Raw genomic sequence first — 18,015 nt, forward strand, 5'->3', positions numbered from 1 at the left:
TGCACTTTATACTGCTAACTGCCTTGTACGATCACCAACCATCGTGCCATCAGAGTTTTTCATCGACCGTGGCGATCATCTGACCAGCCTAACAGGCTTCTTCAAAGGTTAACTAGCACTTGAAGCAGCACTTGCAGTTCTGCTGTTTGGCAGCTGCCCCCCACGTGACCAACTGTGCGCAAGCAGCTTCAGGCCTGTCGCGCTTTAGGAAAGATGGACCGCATTTCTTGTCTTTGCTGTTGTATGATTGTTTTCCTCGTTATTCCGAAACACTATTCATTATTACTAGGTCCAAGCAACTCGAAATGTTTGAAAATTATCCTTTGGGATTAATGTCTTTGACAGTGCAGGTGGTGGTTTGCTTCTGCCGGGTAGCCTCTTGCATGCCACTGTTGTTTAGCATCCAGTTTAGTCCATTTAGCACGAGATGGTCCTGCTACATTCTTCATACATGTGAGGATGCAGCCAGTTGCCAGATGTAAAAATGATTGGTCAGCAAGCAGACTTCTGTGACTTACCCAGCAGGGGTGATGCGGCCTCTTATGTGCAGTGTTGAGCCAACCTTGTGTGCGCAAGGCCATTGTGCCACCAAGAGTTCTACCACAGTGGGCTTCCAGGGCAGGTCTGGAGAAAACCTGCTGCTGTCGGACGTCAAGGGCAAGGACATGGAGCTGGACAGCCTGACGGACTGTGAGGTGACCGTGCATGGCAGTCCAGCGGCCCTCTTTGCTCGGAGGCTGACCAACTGCCGGCTCCTGTGTGGGCCCGTGGCCAGTGCGGTGTTTGTGGAGAGCTGCGAGGGCTGCACATTCCACGTTGCCTGCCAGCAGCTACGGGTGCACGACAGCCGCCAGTGCCAGTTCCGGGTGCACATCCAGGCACGCTCCATCATTGAAGACTCGACTGAACTGCTTTTTGGGCCGTATGACTTTGCGTACGATGGTGATGAGCGCCATTGGGCTGCTGCATGTCTGGACCGGGCTGTCAACAACTGGGACCAGGTGGACGACTTCAACTGGCTCAAGCTCGACGAGCCCTCGCCAAACTGGCGACTCGTGGAAGATGTTCACAAATAAAGTTTCTGAAACAATGTAGTAAATAAATGTACTAATAGCAAACAGCAGGGTGAAGGCATGCTTTACTCCCTTGTTGTGGAGGGGTCACATGGTCTCTGCAGTTGACCTGCTACGTTTTGCTAGGCTGAAGGCAGCTAGTGTGAATGGCTCTCAAATTGCATGTCCAACTGCACCAGGTGAAATCTGACAGAAATCCAAAGGATCTTCCCTGTGTTATATTGGTACAGCACGAGAGACATGGGACAGCGGCTGTAACGTTAGTACTGCAGAGTTTAACCACTTTGTTGCCTTGAATCCAAGTCAAACATTCTAGCAGTTTGCGAGAGTGGAGAAAAGGCTCAAGATCTGGTGAGTGATATCCTTCTTGCGCAGCAGTGCTTTTTTTTACACCTTTTGCACTATTTATTTATTTACCCTAAAGACCCAGAAGAGGGCATTACGTGGGGGGGAATGATGAAAAGAAAGCAAACATAACAAATCAACTCATAACAAATGATGGTAAATATACAGAGGGCAGAGTTTGGGTAACATTTGGTTAAGTGCAGTATAACATATTGAAACCACAAAATTCAACACGTTCAAACAAGTGAGTAATAAGGGCAAAATAAGTAACTAAAAATACAATGGCTCATAAAAGAGGCTCCGGAGCTGTTCAGCGCACAAGAAATGGCAAAGCAAAAAAGGACCGCCAAAAAGTCACGGACACGGTAAATCATTCAGCACTCTATGACGCATTTTCCGTGTTCAGAAATGTTAGTAAAGCTGTTTGAAAAGATAATTCAGTATGGCCGACAATGCTGGGTGGCAATGAGTTCCATTCATTTATTGACAAAACCAGCGGTGACTTCTGATATTTTAGTGTGCGAGCGAAAATCGGACGTACCTTATGCGCATGATCCAGGCGAGCTGAACAATGAGGTGCAGGAAAGATATGATTTCGGGAGAAGGGCGTTTCGCTGCACCCGCCAGGTACCGCCACCGTCGACGCTGCGTTCAGCGCCCCTCGCGGCCAGTTCCTCGTCCCTGTCAGGAAACAAGCGTTTCGGTGCAGGCGGGCTGGAAACGCTGATTGGTCAAACAAAATGTGACGTCACGCATAAAACGTCACGTGACGTCATAATCACGTGACTTTTAATGACGTCGTGTCTGGTTGGGAAGAGACATATTTTCCCTAGGTTTTTCTCGGAATTCCCCACGTTTTTGACAGCGCGCGCGGGTTCAAAAAGCGCACCTGATGCGCCGCGCTTTCACACACTGCATGCGCGTTTCTGTCCAGAATGGCGTCAGTGTTTCCAAACCAGAGTGAACGTCAACCTGAGCACCGTGATCATGATCGACGTTGCGGCGTCTGCGACAAAGTCTTCACTCAGCGGAAAAACATGCTGCAGCATATGAGGATGGTGCACAAGTTGGAGACGAAAGGAGCCTTTCTCCACTGCGACCAGTGCAGCAGCCTGCTATCAACACTCGAAAATTTGGTTCATCACTACAACGTGGCGCACAAATTCCCAGCCGAAAATCTGCAACTGTCCTTTGGGAACGACAAAGGTAAGGAGACATGTTTGCAACGCGACGTGCATGAATTTTCCTGCGCTGCCTCTTTGGCTTTTTTTTGTTTGTTTTGCTTTAACGTTCTTAGCAAGTCTGTGCGAATGCATCTATATATGTGCGCAGCGGGCGAATTTACAGCTTTTTGCAGCGAGCTAAATCCCGCATTTTATTTTTATTATATATGATATCCTTGAACTGCTGGTGTATTATTTTAGTGCGCTCGAACGGCGCGCTTCGTTGTGCATTTATTATAATCGCCACTGCCTGGCGGACCCGATACAGCTTTTGCAGACCTGAGAGGTTAAACACGTACTATCCATGCAAAGCCACGCAAATGCGCCTACGGGTGACCACGCCCGTCTATCAGCGCTCCGTCGAGTGCCTGCATTTACAATCGAGTGCTGTAGGACTATGAACCTGACCTAGAGCATACATATTATAATTTTTCCTTGTATTCTACATTCTCTACATGCAGGAGACTACACTCATAGCTTTCGTTAGTGCAGAAATTTCGTACAACCTTGTCAAAATTTGGCGGTCCGGTTTTGTTCTACACGACGTTTTGGAGAAAAGCATTGGGTCTTTGAAGGACGACAGTCTATATAAACTCCTATTCACTGTGTCGTCGTACCTATCGTAATTAATGACGACATAAAAGGCTTTTGATACAACTCTCGTGATTTAAAACAAAACTGTTCGTTTCACTAACCCGCGAAAAAATATTGCGCGCAATCATTCGCCACAGCCCGTTGCTGCGTAATTTTTGTTTTGTGCGGATTTTCTTTTATAATATGACAGCTGCACGCGATAGCTTATATATATAGTTGCGCAGCCGACCACTGCAGGTACCAGCAAACACGTACCCCGTTTAGAATGAATTTAAAAACGCGGTCGGGAGTTGGAATTATTTGTCCGGGACGCTGCGGTCAAAGTTCGCAGTTTTGAAAATTGAAACACGGAAATTTTTGCGCATAGCTAGTCACTCTTGCATAAGTAAATATCTTATTCCTACCCATCATCCCTTTGTCAGAACACATATATTAATGAGAAAAACGACCCATTTGATGCAATTAAGTTCACAGTCCTACAGGGTGGGTTCCACAACAAAGAGAGCAACGGGAGTCGTACTTTATTTACAAATTTGTAACAATTCCTCACGGCATTAATGAAAGTCCGGGTTTATTGACCTCCATCGCCCCTTTCAGAGCCAGTGCTGACCTTAGGAGTGCCGGCGCGTCAAACCTCGGTCGTTTGCCGCCAGCGGCATCTTTTTCAAGCTTCGCTGCCCGTCCGCTTACACAAAGCTCATAATTCATCCCCCCCCCTGTCTTCCCAGTTCGACGTACCACCTTGTCGAGCGGGGTGCAATTGAAGAACCAAGAACCATTGATTAAATGCTCCTGGCGTTCACCTTTACCCCCCCACAGGACACTTTCGCGAACTCGTATGTTTTGCCGCCTTTTTTTTTCTTTTGTGTGTGTGTTTCATGCACAGTGCACGTGTGTGTAGTTAAGCTAACTGCGCCGCTGATTCCGCCTTCACTATTCGTACCGAAGACGCTCCTGGAACGTCTCCTGCCCTGTCTGAATTTATTGTTTATTTGTTTGCTCGTTTTGGCCGGCGGCACGGGCAGTACATGCATCTATGATTCTTATCTGCTCCGGGACTCCGCCAAAGTCTGTCATTGTTGCTTTGAGGGCCCGGATGCCCTCCCTCCCCTCGTTATTCCTTTTCTCCCCCGTGCTGGCCTCCCGCGCAAGCTCGCTGGGCGGCAGGGGACAAAGCGTTTTTCTTTTTCTCTTTATTTCTTTCTCCTTTTTCTAGTATTTTTCTTTTGTGCCCATCAAGGGTTCTTGGTTCTTCAATTGCACCCCGCTCGGCAAGGTGGTGCGTCGAACTGGCAAGACAGGGGTGGGGGATGAATTCAGAGCTTTGTGTAAGCGGGCAGCGAAGCTTGAAAAAGATGCCGCTGGCGACAAACGACCGAGGTTTGTCGCGCCGGAATTCCTAAGGTCAGCATTGGCTCTGCAAGGGGCGATGGAGGTCAATACACCCGGACTTTCATTAATGCCGTGAGGAATTGTTATTAAATTTGTAAATAAAGTACGACTCGCGTTGCTCGAGATCTCTTTGTTGTGGAACCCACCCTGTAGGACTGTTAACTTAATTGCATCAAATGGGTCGTTTTTCTCATTAATATATGTGTTTTAACAAGGGGAGGTAGGGATAAAATATGCGCGCGGTGGTTATTAAAGCGAACTCGTATAAAGTTAACGGCCTGCCCAATGTACTGCGTACTGCACACACTGCATCCTAGGAGGTATATTACGTTGCAGAAATCCCAATCAGAGTTGTCATTAATTTTCCATTTGAATCCTGAAGCTGTCCTTATTTCACAGCTTGATGTTTGTAATGTGTTTGCAGACGTGGAATCTACTTTTTCCACAAGGTCGACACCCCAAAACCGGCTCTTTATGTGACTGAGTGTATTAGAATGTTTCGAATGTTTTTCGGTCGTCTGTAGACTGCATGAGGGAGAGCAGTGAAAATTTTGGCGAGGCGCTAGCTCGCTTTGTTTGAGAATGTTGAAATGTTTTTTTGAAGATTTTGTTTACGTACGTTAGGCGGCTGGGTTACTGGTGAAGGGAAGTACGAGATTTGCCTGATGGTCTGTTTGCTCGCTGTATCGACGTCACTCCAGTATTTGCTCTCGGTTGGGTTTAGATGTCCTTTGAATGGCATCGCCGGCAATGGCGACGGGTATCGCTGCTTAATGAGGACTTCTTGCATGCGTTTGGAATTTTTTACGAAGTCTTCTTCTTGGGAACATGTTCCTTTAGATCGATGTGCCTGAGAGTATGGGATGCTTGTTTTAGAGTGACGAGGATGGCAGCTTTGGAAGTGTACGTATTGTTGACGGTCCGTCGGTTTTCTATATACACTGGTGGTGAGTGAGCTTTCGTTTACCAAAATCTCAACATCTAGGAAGTTAATTGTGGTGTGGGCGCACGTGTAAGTGAAAGATATGTTGGGGTGGACGAGGTTGTCAGTCCAAATTAAAAAGATATCATCCAAGTAGCGTTTGTATAGGGTGGGCTTAATGGGACAATCTTTCAAAAATTTAGACTTATTACTATGCATGAAGATGTTGACGTAGGTGTGGGCCATCCTTGTACCCATGGCTGTGCCGTTAATTTGTGAATAGTGTTGATTGATGAATTCGAAGTTGTTATATTCGAGTACGATTTTCAACAGTATTTATAAAACACGTGGAGCAGGGGAGCATCAAATCACTGATCGAAGCGTATGAACAAAACAGAAAGGAGGAATCCCCTGCTGCACGTGTATTAGATATGTTGTTCACAGCAACATCTTGCATGAAGCTGCAGGGAAGAGAAAAGTCGATGAGACGTAGCCAGTTGTACTTGAGCCGTCTACATCGAAGGAATCACCACCGATCCTCTCACCAGGTTTCGTGAAGCTTGCGCTTTATCGTGCCGGTTTACCACTGTCCTTCTTGCTAATGAAGCGATTATTTTTTTAATGTTCTCTTTTTGCCCCATTTGCCATCTGCCATTTTTGATCGTGCCATCTTCTGGGCAAGTACTACGTTTGAGGTTCGAAAAAGGTGCATAAGCGATCACGACCTATGCAAACAATAACAAAGACGAAACACGCTACAAGAGCACCACTAGCTGCATATCTGCTATAAAAGTAAATATTTCCAACAATACATTATCTTTTAGTATGCACCGTTTACTTGCCATACATACACACACACAAGCAAAAAAACACGCCATAATGAAGAAAACCGCGAAAAACAACGATAAACAAACCGGCCTCCGAACTCCACTTGCCACTTTTACACGCCAGGGCGCGTGGCACATTTCGGCGCGACATCTGAACCGCGCTGTGTGTGTCTTGTGTGTCCCTCCTGTGTCCGTGTCTTTTGCGCTGTTTAAAACAAGTATGCAGCACCAACTAGCCCGCACGTCTACCCTTGTAGCCTTCATTTAAACCGCTTTGAGCGGGCGCTCGAGGCCGCGCTTCCGCAGGACTGTTCCGCATAGTGTAGTCGATTTTTCTGTGCCAAAATTCCAAATTTGATTTTTGGTGGAGGGTTACCTACCATACTCCCTTAAAAACGCACTGATATCATTGCCTTCAATACCTTTGATATTACTTTATTCATCGGGCGCACACGTCCACAAGACAATAACGATAACACGAGGGGATCGCATTCCAGGATTCCACCACGCAATTGCATGCTTCAGCGTTAAAGTGGGTATTACGAGATAGTAACTAGGGCCACATAGCAAACACGCGTGCAGATATTGAGCAAGGTGATGGCAACAGAAGCATATAGCGCAAGTATCGCAAACCTTCGTGATATTGTTGAATTGGGCATTTGAATGCTGTATTTTCTGCAAGGTACAAAGTTCCGCTTTTTGGTATGTACAGTGTATACATGAAATTATGGTGCACATAATCCTCCATGTTTTTCGAATATTTTTCAAGCATTGTTCATTCGTCACTGACAATGACAGTGCCTTCAGTTTTAACACCTTTCTACACAATATTTTCTAAAGTATTTTTTATGCATTTTACAGAGTTCCATGATTGGAAAGGACAGGAGGAAGCGAGCCAGGTGTGCAAGTTCGTAATATGCACAGGTGAAAAAAGGCTCACCAACGGATGTACGAGGACCTACTACGCTTGCAACAGGTCAGGAGTGGCACGACCAGGTCGAGGCAACAAGACTCGTGCGATGAAAAGTCAGGGAAGCTGCAGGAGCGGCAGGACATGCCTTTCTTTTCTGATCGTTACTAGAGACGAGGGTACTGTCAAGGTATCGTACCAAAGGACGCATTATGGGCATGATGCAGATGTTGAACACCTGAGTATGACTGACCAGGAAAGGGCAAGCATTGCGGATGACCTTTCGAAAGGAGTGCCCATGAGGACAATATTGAAGAAAATAAGGGAATCGGTGACAAGCAAGCTAACTCCTCTGCATTTGACAAATCGCATGGACTTGCACAACATCAAGCGGCAATATAACCTCACAGTTCCTGAAAGATGTCATGATAATGATGCTGTGAGTGTAAGCATATGGGTGCAAAGCATGAGGAACAAGGGGCAACCTGTTGTTCGCTTGTACAAAGAGCAGGAAGTTGTTGACCCAACGAATACCTTTAGTACAAAAGACTTTGCTCTTGCCTTAATGACGGAGCCACAGGAAGAGCTGCTGAAAGTTCTAGGTACAGGAACAGTCTGTGTTGATTCCACACATGGAACAACGGGGTACCAATTTGAACTGGTGACTGTTCTGGTGCTGGATGAATATGGAGCAGGATTGCCTATGGCTTACTTCATCTACAGCACGATTAATGAGAAAACCCTATCAGCATTTTTTGAATCCCTGAAGTCCTCCACAGGAGCCCTGTCAGCTAGAACTTTCATGACAGATGATGCATCCGAATACTTCAAGGCCTGGTCAACAGTCATGGGCCCACCTCAACATCGACTACTATGCACATGGCATGTGGACAAAAACTGGAAGCGAAGGATTTCTGAGAAGATAAAAGGAAAAGAGCTCGCAGTAGATGTTTACCATGCTGTTCGTACACTGCTAGAGTGCCCAAAAAAAGACGAAGTGGCTGAGCTTCTCGAGTCATTTCTTGCCAACAAAGATCCCAGGCTTCAGGAGTTTATTCAGTACTTCAGAGGAAATTATGCTCACCGCCTGGAGATGTGGGCCTACAGTTTTCGAACTGGACTTGGCATCAACACAAACATGTATCTTGAAAGGATGCACAGGACTTTAAAGCATAGTTTCCTGGAAGGTAAGAAGAATCATCGTGTTGACAGGCTCATCACTGCACTGATGGACATGACATACGAGTCTTTGATGAAGAGGGTACAACACATTGTGAAAGCAAAGAGAACGAGCAAGATGAGCCGGATCGAGAAGAACCACAGATCTGCTGTGGCAATTACTACGCCTGCCAAGAGGAATGAAGATGGAACATGGACTGTGCAATCCCAGTCCACAAGAGGCCTCACATACAGGATTTCAAAAGAGAAAGGTAGTGCCTGCTGCCCTCTGAAGTGCAGCGAGTGCATGGTGTGTGTGCATAGCTATTCATGTGATTGTGAGGAGCACCGAATGAGCTTGACGATCTGCAAACACATTCACTGTGTGGTCATCGCTGGCGCACCTGAAGGAAGAGATCAGAAGATCCTGAAAGCTACTGAAGCAGTGTCATCCAATTCAAAGGCAAGCGAGGCTTTCCACATTTTGGAAAGTGTTCAAACAGCAGAAGCCTCTACAAGCATGACAAAATCTGACTTGGTCTTGGCCAAGATGGAATTGCTCAAAGAGTATGTCGCAGAGCAAGAAATTCCTCAAGAAGTGCACAACAAGGCCAGCAAGCTTTTGGACCCTGTACTGAAGATTTATGAAGGCACTAAGAAGCAAGAAATGCCCCACACATCAAGGGAGCGTGCAAACAAGAAAATCGAACACCAAGTCAGGTTTCATTCCACTAAGAAGCAGAGGCTGTCCAGCTCAGGTACAAGTTTTTCAAAGCCAACTGAGCTTCAGAAGGAGAACATAAAAAAGCAAATCCTTAACAGCAATGATGAGGCAACTGTTATAATAACATCTCCAGGACACAACTACATATGAAAGATGAGATCGACTCTATGGCACTCTCTTCTGGTTTACAACTCGTCTACAAGTTCATCTGTGTACTTATATACCTCGCCTATGAGGTGTGCAGCTGTCTCGAACCAGATGGATGGTGTGTGCGTTAGAGCGCGAGAGGCACCTCCATACTGGCCATATATGCTGCAGGTAAGTATATTTTCCTTTCAGCAGCAGCTTTGTGGTACCAGTAGGATGGTGTGTGCGTTAGAGCGCGAGAGGCACCTCCATACTGGCCATATATGCTGCAGGTAAGTATATTTTCCTTTCAGCTCAGTGTGTTGCACACTTAAACAACTGAAGCGAAACCTACAGCACAATGGTTTCTCTGCATCTGGCTTAGCCAGACCATTTTTTTCTCTCGGCAGAACCTGACTGCTAGAGAGCGCGTCTCCCAGGTGGCGGATAGGGAGGCTCTTACCAAGCACCTGAAGTGTGCAGCTTGCAAAAGGCACAATAAGTTTGATTAAATGAGGGAACCTTCTGGCATGGTGTGTCTTATAAGTACAGAGTGCTCGGTAAGAGTGGTGCGTGCACCCGCGGACCAACAGGGGTTTCACTGCCTTGACACATTCCCCACCTGTACATGCTTCCTTTTTCCTCAGGTCCATGGCTACACATTGCTGGCAATTCACAAAGTTGCTGTTAGGGTGCAACTTGATGCAGACATTTTCTGAACAACTCTGCTAAGTGGCACATGGTACTATTATGCGCTGTCAAATAAGAGTTCGGTGTGTGCAGAGCTAAAAGCGACGACTGTTCTAATTTGCGCTGTTGTGATTGTCTTTCAGGTGACAAACAACCAAAGAGACGTGAAGACAACATTGATGGCCTTTCATGATTGTACTGAAGATGTCATTAGCATCAGTTATTGAAATACTTGGAAGATCGCAACTTATACTATGCCTTACCTTTCCTTCAGATTCTAGTATATTGCAATCTGCCTGTCATAGCACAGAAATAAACCTATATTTATTTTGTTCCTGCAACTACGTTGTCGTCCAATCTCTTTGCAGGTACATGCATCCAGAGATTTGAATTCATTACCAGCATTGTCTGGCGTGCAGTGCAGAAATAAACAAAGCTGCAACACTTTTTAAAGATGCATTGTCACCACAAGCAATCGTAAATTATTTTTCCAATAAAAACAATCTATACATTGTAGATTGTTTACATATTTTTTTAAGCACCCACATAAATTAAAGTAGATAAACTGAGGTGTGACAACTGAACAGATGTGTGAATTGAGATATGGTTAAGTGAGTGCACAAAATAGACAAAGGGACCACAATAACACTGTTCATAACACTGCTCAAAATGCTATACTGTTGCAGTACTGTAGAATCTGCAGAAAGGGCCACACAGCATTTCACTGAGTTAATAGGTAAGATAGATTAGCCTGAATTCATAGTGACAGTCATTAGAACAGCTGCATGGCAAACTCTTTAAGAATGCATCCAAGTCATCAGAGCCTTTTTTTATTAAATAATTATTGCATTAGCACTGCACAAATATTTACTGTTTACATTACAATAGACTACATTGGTAACAATAGCTTGGATTATCATCTCCTGATATGCGTATACAGTTGAGCTTAAAGTGGTATAGACACAAAATTTTTGCTTACATCTTCTTTGAAATGATGCATCAAACATTAGTATAGACGGGTCGTCACTTGACATTTGCCTACGGCCGCTAAATAATTTGTAACAATGTCACTAATTAGGTTACATTGTTCACGATACAAAATGTGTGATGCATGTTCTAGGTTTGGGCTAGGATTAGTGTAATGTATGCAAGTCATTTTTCATTTACAGGAGCTTATTCTAGATGTTCAATAAAGCCCAGGAAGGTGTTAGCAGAACACACAGTTATTCTTTTGATTCCATGACAGGTATGACTTAAGATGAACACCAAGATATTTATATCTTGTGATAAGCACGCTAATAGCTGTTATCTGGAAACTATCTGGAGGATATTCGGGTACTCTGTGAATGATGAATTCAGCATTAGAGACATTAAGGAGCAAGAAATTGTTTCATCGAGATGTGACCTTTAATATTAGCAGTCCATATGAGCAATCACACTGAGGTAAATCAAAGCATCATCAGTGAATAATCTAGTCATGCAGACAATCTTATATTACGTGTCGATCAACGACTGGTTCCATGTGATGAGTATAGGGTAAACTGTGCTTGATGACCTGCTTCAATTCGAACTTCCTCCCCCATGAAAAGTAATGCTGATATTCATATGCCCATACACACGCCCATGCCAATATTCATATGCCCATACACAGAGTGTTTAGCGTGGGAGAGTTGAGATGCAAATATGCAGCAGTATGCAGGCCTCCATTACATTTCTGCTACAAAACAGCTCGAATGAGTTCTGCACCAATTGCGTGAATTAATTATCAACTCTTGCAGGAGAAAATATACAATTTAGATTTCAACAACATATATCATACAAATGCTCACACTGAATTCGAAAATTTTGCTGAGGCTCTTGAGTCTGCCATATCGAAATGCACATTATGCACTACCCGTAGGTACGAACAATTCTTTGTGCCTGTGGATGAATCAGAACATACTTGAGGCTATACAAGAGAAGGATCAATGGTATCGTAAGTGGAAACGTCAAAAAAAAAACATTTGTTATTCAAACAAGTTCAGATCCTCCAGAAACTATGGAGTGGCATTAATACAGATGAGAAAGAAAGAATACAACTGTATGCTAATACAGAAAGCAGAAGGAAACTCCTGAAAAATGTGGGATGTGGGAAATAGCGTAATCGGTAGACAGTTAAAACAGCGCGTAGTTCCTGAACACATTGATGAAAACACAGTTGATAGGTTTGATAATTCCTTCACAAACATTGGCCCTGAGTTTGTAGCTCATATCCCTAATCTACCATGCTCTGTTAATGACCCTTGTGTTCATGACACCTTCTTACCGCAAGCTGTTGCCGATTGTGACATCACAGCAATCAAGAAAACTCGTTGCAAACAAGGCAACCAGACATGACAGGATTACTTTGAGAGCATTAAAGAGAACATCCACCAACTTGCTCCACTCCTATCAATAATAATGGATCATGCAGTTTACGAAGGTATTTATGCAAATATTTTGAGGATCGCTGCAGCTATACCAGTTCACAAACAAGGATAGTAATGATTCAGGCAGTTACCGTCCAATCTCGGTTTTGAGTATCATTAACACTGTGTTCGAAAAACTTGTCGGAAAGCAACTAAATTACTACTTGGAGAGAACTAGAATCATATCTCACTGTCAACAAGGCTTCAGAAATAACAGGTCTACATCTACAGCAGTAATGGCATTGTCTCAAGAGTTATGTTCATCTTTGCATAATTATGAAATGTCTGCAGCCTTGTTCCTAGACTTAAAGAAAGCATTTGATACTGTTAACCATAACATTTTAATTCACAAGCTAATGAAATATCTGCAGCCTTGTTCCTAGACTTAAAGAAAGCATTTGATACTGTTAATCATAACATTTTAATTCACAAGCTAGAGCACTATGGTTTTAGGGATTCCACTCTTGATTTCTTTACAAGCTACATTACTAACAGAAAACAATTTTTCCACATAAAACACTTAAAATCATCTCGACAGCCTGTGTGGGCTGGAGTGCCTCCAGGGGTCAGTCTTAGGCCCTGTGCTGTTGAGTGTTGCTTGCTAATACTTTGTTCACTGATCATTTATAACCAAGTTTCATGTTGGCATCTTCTGTTGCTGTAATAACAAATGTGTACATTGGGCCTATACTAGCTTCGGCTATTGACCCAGCAGTTTTTGCAAACGTTTTGTAGTATCTGAAGTTAAAAGAAAGTACATGCTCTGAATTAAGCATCTGTGATCACGACCACTGGTAGAGCCGGATCAAACAAGTGCATTACGTCACAAGTTGAAAGTAGTTACTTCACTTCATGAAAGCTTTGAACTGCCTCAGAGTCCCAAGCGAAAGCAACGTAGTGTCACAAGAGCCTGCGCAGAGGCTCAACAACACCTGCATAGTGAGACCACAATTGGGACCACTTGTTAAAACCACTTGTTTTGAGGTGGCACCACTTGAAAACAAGTGGGACCATTTGGAATCCCACTTCATATTTGGAATCATTGTCTATAAAGTGGGGACATTTGGAATCCCACTTCATAGACACCTCGAATTGCCATGAACTACTTAAGCGCACACTCCAAGGGAATGTTGAAAATCCGCTGCAGCACGAAGAGGCTCATGACTGAAAAAATGCAGATGCAGGAACCATTGGAAGCAAGCTGTTGTCAATGCACAGTGTTTAGAGTAAATGGTACCACCGGCCCACAAAGCGCAGATTTTGTTTAAAAAATCGGCCGTCTTGTTAGCATCAATGCCGCAGTGTCCAGGTATCCAGTGAAAGCGCATTTCTTTAACATGTAGTGGAATGAAAAATCTTAGAGAATGGCCCAGAAGAGCGTCCTTCGAGCCTTCGAGTGAGTCAGGACAGAAAGGCTGTCAGCAAGTATAATGACATCAGTAACGATGCAAGAGACCTTATCTATAGGGCCAACTGAACCCCTAGAAAATGAACAGCGAATATAGGTGTATAATCAGGGGCCCGAAACGAATAACTGCAATCTAGAGCCAATAGCTGCCTATAGGCGACTTCATGCAAACATTTAAAGCGAAAGCCTTTAATGGCTCTCGTTATCCATCCGTCCGCGAAATCTGTCACACTATGACGTCATCAATGGTATAATAATTGATATAACCCATATAGTCTTAGCAATTAAGAAGTAATTGGTGATTAGAAATTGCGCATTAGTTTGTAATTACACATTAATTTGTGAAGTAAATTAATAGCTCAACACGAAACGTTAAAAATAAAAATAAATAACAATTTTAAAGAAACAAAAATAAAAAGGAAAAATTAACTTATGTGACAATGCAGTTTCAGAAGCGAAAAATTAAAAATAATTAAATAAAAATTAAAAGAAGCAGCCACAGTGGGCGCAGAAAGGCTTTCGCCTCGCGCACTTTACATCGCCAAAGTGACCACTGAATTTTAAAAAAAAGTGCCTCTTCATACAAGCGATTAATCGCCTTTTCCCGGTTCGCCCTGCACCTTCGAGCAACAATTCCATCCTATGAAGTTGTCCGACGCAACGCCAGAAACGAGCTGATCACGAACAACAGTGTTCACGGAATTGTCGAAGTCGCAGTTCTACGCAGGTTCGCGTAACTGAGCAATGTAAACCTGCAGCTGACAGGCTCGCCAGGGTTCTGTAAACATATCTTGAACCGCGGTAGCGTTCCGTCGTGGCTGAGGACAGACGGTTGCAAGTGCTGAGCGCGGTTTGAAACGTATCTTCGCCTTTCGTAACTTCACTTATGGCGAATTCCACTGCTGGATCTGAAGTGAGGCGCTCGAATCGCAAAAGAGCGCCCCAAACCGCCTCGGAGCAGATCCGCCACTGGTCGGCGTATCAACCTTGTGAGCTCCGTTGGAACGGAGTTGCTCCAATCGACCAGCGGAATTCGCGCGGTCGGTCCAGGTCGACCAGTTGAACTCGAATTCGTCGTCGCGGAGCAAGAAAAGCTGCTCCAGCACGATCAGTGGAAATCGCCATTAATTTAGGTCCCTGCTCCTTCATTTTGCGCTCGTGGCAGGAGGCGTTAATTGCGGAACGACGCTGACCTTCGACGCCGCGCGACTGCAAAGGCATGGCTTTGCGCCGGGTTGCAGCAAACTCAGGCCAGACGCCTCCTGAAAGTAGGTAGAAAACAGTGCCTTCCACTGGTTCCATGGTACTGGTGACTGGCCCGGTGTTTCTAGGAATGTACGAGGGGGCGTAAGATCCCGTGCAACTCATAGGTTTACCTCGTCGACACGTTGTTGTATTGTAGATGCAAGATCGAACGACACACCGGAGCGAGCGATGTCATGATGACGCCAAGTTTCCGCCGAACCCCCACCCCCCTCTACTTTTCTTGCGTCACGTATACGTGGTGTCAAGAGACATGCATGTGACTGAAACTCTGAAGAAGCGAAACTGAAAGTAAGACAACCGAAACTGAAAATAAGAGAAGAGAAACTGAAACTGCCGCACAGTTCATTGCCTGATGGACACATGCAGTATCACGTATTATTTAACGTCTTCATAAAACCGCTGTTTGTTCTTCTATAGGATTAGCAGCATTAGTATATGTTTGCTATTAATGACACCCAGGTAATGAACATGATTTACCAACTTAAGTAGTGTTGGTTCTGGTGTAACGCACGAATAATTTATAGACATGCCTTTGTGTATACGCCAGAAATGAAATTGTGAAGCAAGCCTTGAAACTGCCTGTGCATTTCTCATAAAAAAAAAGAAAAACATTATCTTGTTTTCAAAGCATGCGTGTCATCTATATCAGATGTGACTAATGTTGAGCTATAACTTTAAATGGCTCATGCTGGCTGCCATCAAAAATCACTTTTTTTTATTCAACAAACCTCATAACTCATTTCTGTCACGAAAGCAACGAAATGCTTCACTTATATCTCATTGCTTTGGTGCAGTCATGGTTCATTATGCAATGTAAAATCTGATTCACGAATATTTTTGTTACTTGTTGCACGATACGTTTGTTCCTTAAATTCAGCACATCCACCAGTATTGCGTTCCCGCGCGGCTTTCTTTTTTTTAACTGAGTACAGGTGAATAGCCACCGGATTCTTGGCTGATCGCCCAGTGTAGGTATGTGCCATCTTTTGATAGGCTAACAACATCAACAAAATTCGTCTTTCACTTCCAATCATGTGTGCTGCGGTATACTTTTTCTTCGACTTTGTATTGATTCCATCCGTAGTAGGCATTGGAGGCATTGGCCACGCTATCAGCTTCCGCAAGTTAGTAGTAGTAGTAGTAGTAGTAGTAGTAAAGACTTTTATTCGACCATAATTTATAGGCCGAGCATGTCGACCGCCTGGGCGACCAGAAGCCGCTGTTCTTCCCCTTCAGCGCCAAGCCAGTCGAGCCAGGTGGTGATGGATAGAAAGGGTGGGGGGAAGGAACCCGACTGCTGAGCAGCCGGGCAATAGAAGAGGCAATGGGCCAGGTCCGCATAGATGCAGGGGCAGTTGGGACAGGAAGGGTCCGATCGATAGCGATAGAGGAAGAGGCGGGACGGGGTGATAACTGCATTCATCTGAATGTGCCGAAGAAGGCGAGACTCCGGCACCGTGAGTGATGGATGAGGAGGAGGGTAAAGGCGTTTGTCGAGGCGGAGCTCAAGGTAGACCTCTTTTATGGTGCGGCGAAGGGTGAGCCTCCCACCGTCCTCCGAGGGCTTGGGCCAGGGGATCAACGGTGCCCGGAAAAGTGTGTCGCGGGCGAGCTGATGAGCCAGCTCATTGCCGTCAATCCCTGAATGCCCAGGGACCCAGCGGACGAAAACGATGGAAGGCTGCAGTGCGGAGACCGCTCGTTCGACCTCCTGTTGGAGAGAAGGGGTCAGGGTGCGTTTCTGTATGTGGTGTATAGCGGCTTGTGAGTCTGAATAGACTGTGTACTCTTGGAGAGAGGGAAGGAGGGCAAATGACTGGAGGGCATGCGCAATGGCGAGGACCTCGAGGGACAATGCGTCTGGAGGGTGTAGATACGGCCCGCTGGTGTGGGTTTCAGGAGCAGGGAGGTGTGGATGGTACAGGGCGTAGCCGCAGGAACCTCGAGGAGCCACGAAGGAGGCATCCGTGTAAGCTACACCCTGGGTATCAAAGAGAGGAGAATGGTGCTGTGCGGCCGCATGACGACGTCCGGCGTGCAGGACGGGGGACATGTTGGTCGGGAGGGGAAGGATACGAAGATTGGGAGCAGGGGTGGGAATAGGAGAGGTAAACGGGGAGATTGGAATGGGCGAGATACCCGCTTGAGTCAATAACCACTGACCCTGACGGGTAAGGGAAAGCCGGGCAAGTTGCAAGTCACGATGGAGACTGAGAAGAGAACGAAGAGGATGGAAGAGGCCTGTGGCAAAGAGCTTAGTGGTAGAGGTAGTGATAGGGAGGTTGAGAGCTGCCTTGTAGAGGCCCACAAGGGCAGTCTCGAGAGTGTTAAGTTGAGTCTGATTGAAGGAAGCGTAGGGTGCAAAGTACAAGACTTTGTTGAGGGCCAGCGCGTGGGCAACGCGGCACGCGTGAGCCTCGTGGAGACCTGAGCGTCGAGTGACCACGCGCCGCAGGAGGTGAGTTACAGAGTGGCAGGTGGTGACAGCGCGGTGGAGGGCTTGCACATTCTTAGCCGCATGCAAAGGGAAGCCAAGAACTTTGCACTGTGTGACGACAGGAATGGGAGAGCCAGAAAGGTGGAGAGAGACGAAGTGGTTGTGTGAGCGCTGGTAGGAGGAACGGTTGAGAAGGAGAAGCTCGGATTTCTCAGGAGCAGGAGAGAGGCCAGCGGTGGTGAGAAAGGAGTCGATGAGATCTAGGCCACGTTGCAGGGTGTCCTGTACGTGACCGGGAGAGCCAGATGAACACCAGAGAGTGATGTCATCGGCGTAAAATATATGATGCAGGTCGGGAATTTCAGCTAGCTGGGAGGCGAGAGGGGCCATAGCGAGATTGAAAAGGGTAGGAGAGAGAACAGCACCTTGAGAAGTGCCACGGGTGGGGTGGTGTGGGTTAGACAAGTGGGTAT

The 18,015-nt window shown here is 45.5% G+C and overlaps 2 protein-coding genes and 1 long non-coding RNA gene across 7 annotated transcripts in view; all 3 read left to right on the forward strand.

Annotated features, from left to right (window-relative positions):
- Positions 1 to 1,123, forward strand: part of Tbcc (Tubulin-binding cofactor C) — a 110,416-nt gene extending 109,293 nt beyond the window's left edge. For all 5 annotated transcript variants that reach the window (XM_077664497.1, XM_077664502.1, XM_077664499.1 and 2 more), the window contains one exon: positions 551 to 1,123. In XM_077664497.1, coding sequence (XP_077520623.1) covers positions 551 to 1,076 — 526 coding nt within the window. In that variant the 3' untranslated portion in view covers positions 1,077 to 1,123. The remainder of the gene's footprint in view (positions 1 to 550) is intronic.
- Positions 1,124 to 2,420: 1,297 nt separating this feature from the next.
- LOC144133694 (uncharacterized) lies at positions 2,421 to 8,212 on the forward strand. The gene is made up of 3 exons (XM_077666841.1): positions 2,421 to 2,624; positions 7,238 to 8,072; positions 8,119 to 8,212. The coding sequence occupies exons 1-3, from the start codon at positions 2,456 to 2,458 to the stop codon at positions 8,210 to 8,212; spliced, it is 1,098 nt and encodes a 365-aa protein (XP_077522967.1). The 5' UTR covers positions 2,421 to 2,455.
- Positions 8,213 to 9,417: 1,205 nt separating this feature from the next.
- On the forward strand, positions 9,418 to 10,325 carry LOC144134560 (uncharacterized). Its single transcript, XR_013315148.1, has 2 exons — positions 9,418 to 10,036; positions 10,128 to 10,325. It is a non-coding gene; the product is annotated as an uncharacterized LOC144134560 (long non-coding RNA).
- The last annotated feature ends 7,690 nt before the right edge of the window (positions 10,326 to 18,015 follow it).

This window comes from Amblyomma americanum, chromosome 5 (genome assembly GCF_052857255.1).
Source record: "Amblyomma americanum isolate KBUSLIRL-KWMA chromosome 5, ASM5285725v1, whole genome shotgun sequence".
Taxonomy (NCBI): domain Eukaryota; kingdom Metazoa; phylum Arthropoda; class Arachnida; order Ixodida; family Ixodidae; genus Amblyomma; species Amblyomma americanum.

What these genes read in the sequence shown, in the direction of transcription:
- LOC144133694 (XM_077666841.1), top strand. Translation starts at nt 2,456, where the DNA reads ATGCTGCAGCATATGAGGATGGTGCACAAGTTGGAGACGAAAGGAGCC. An exon ending in GTCCTTTGGGAACGACAAAG is followed by an intron (nt 2,625 to 7,237) that starts GTAAGGAGACAT and finishes TGCATTTTACAG; the next exon opens with AGTTCCATGATTGGAAAGGA. An exon ending in AAGTCCTCCACAGGAGCCCT is followed by an intron (nt 8,073 to 8,118) that starts GTCAGCTAGAAC and finishes GAATACTTCAAG; the next exon opens with GCCTGGTCAACAGTCATGGG.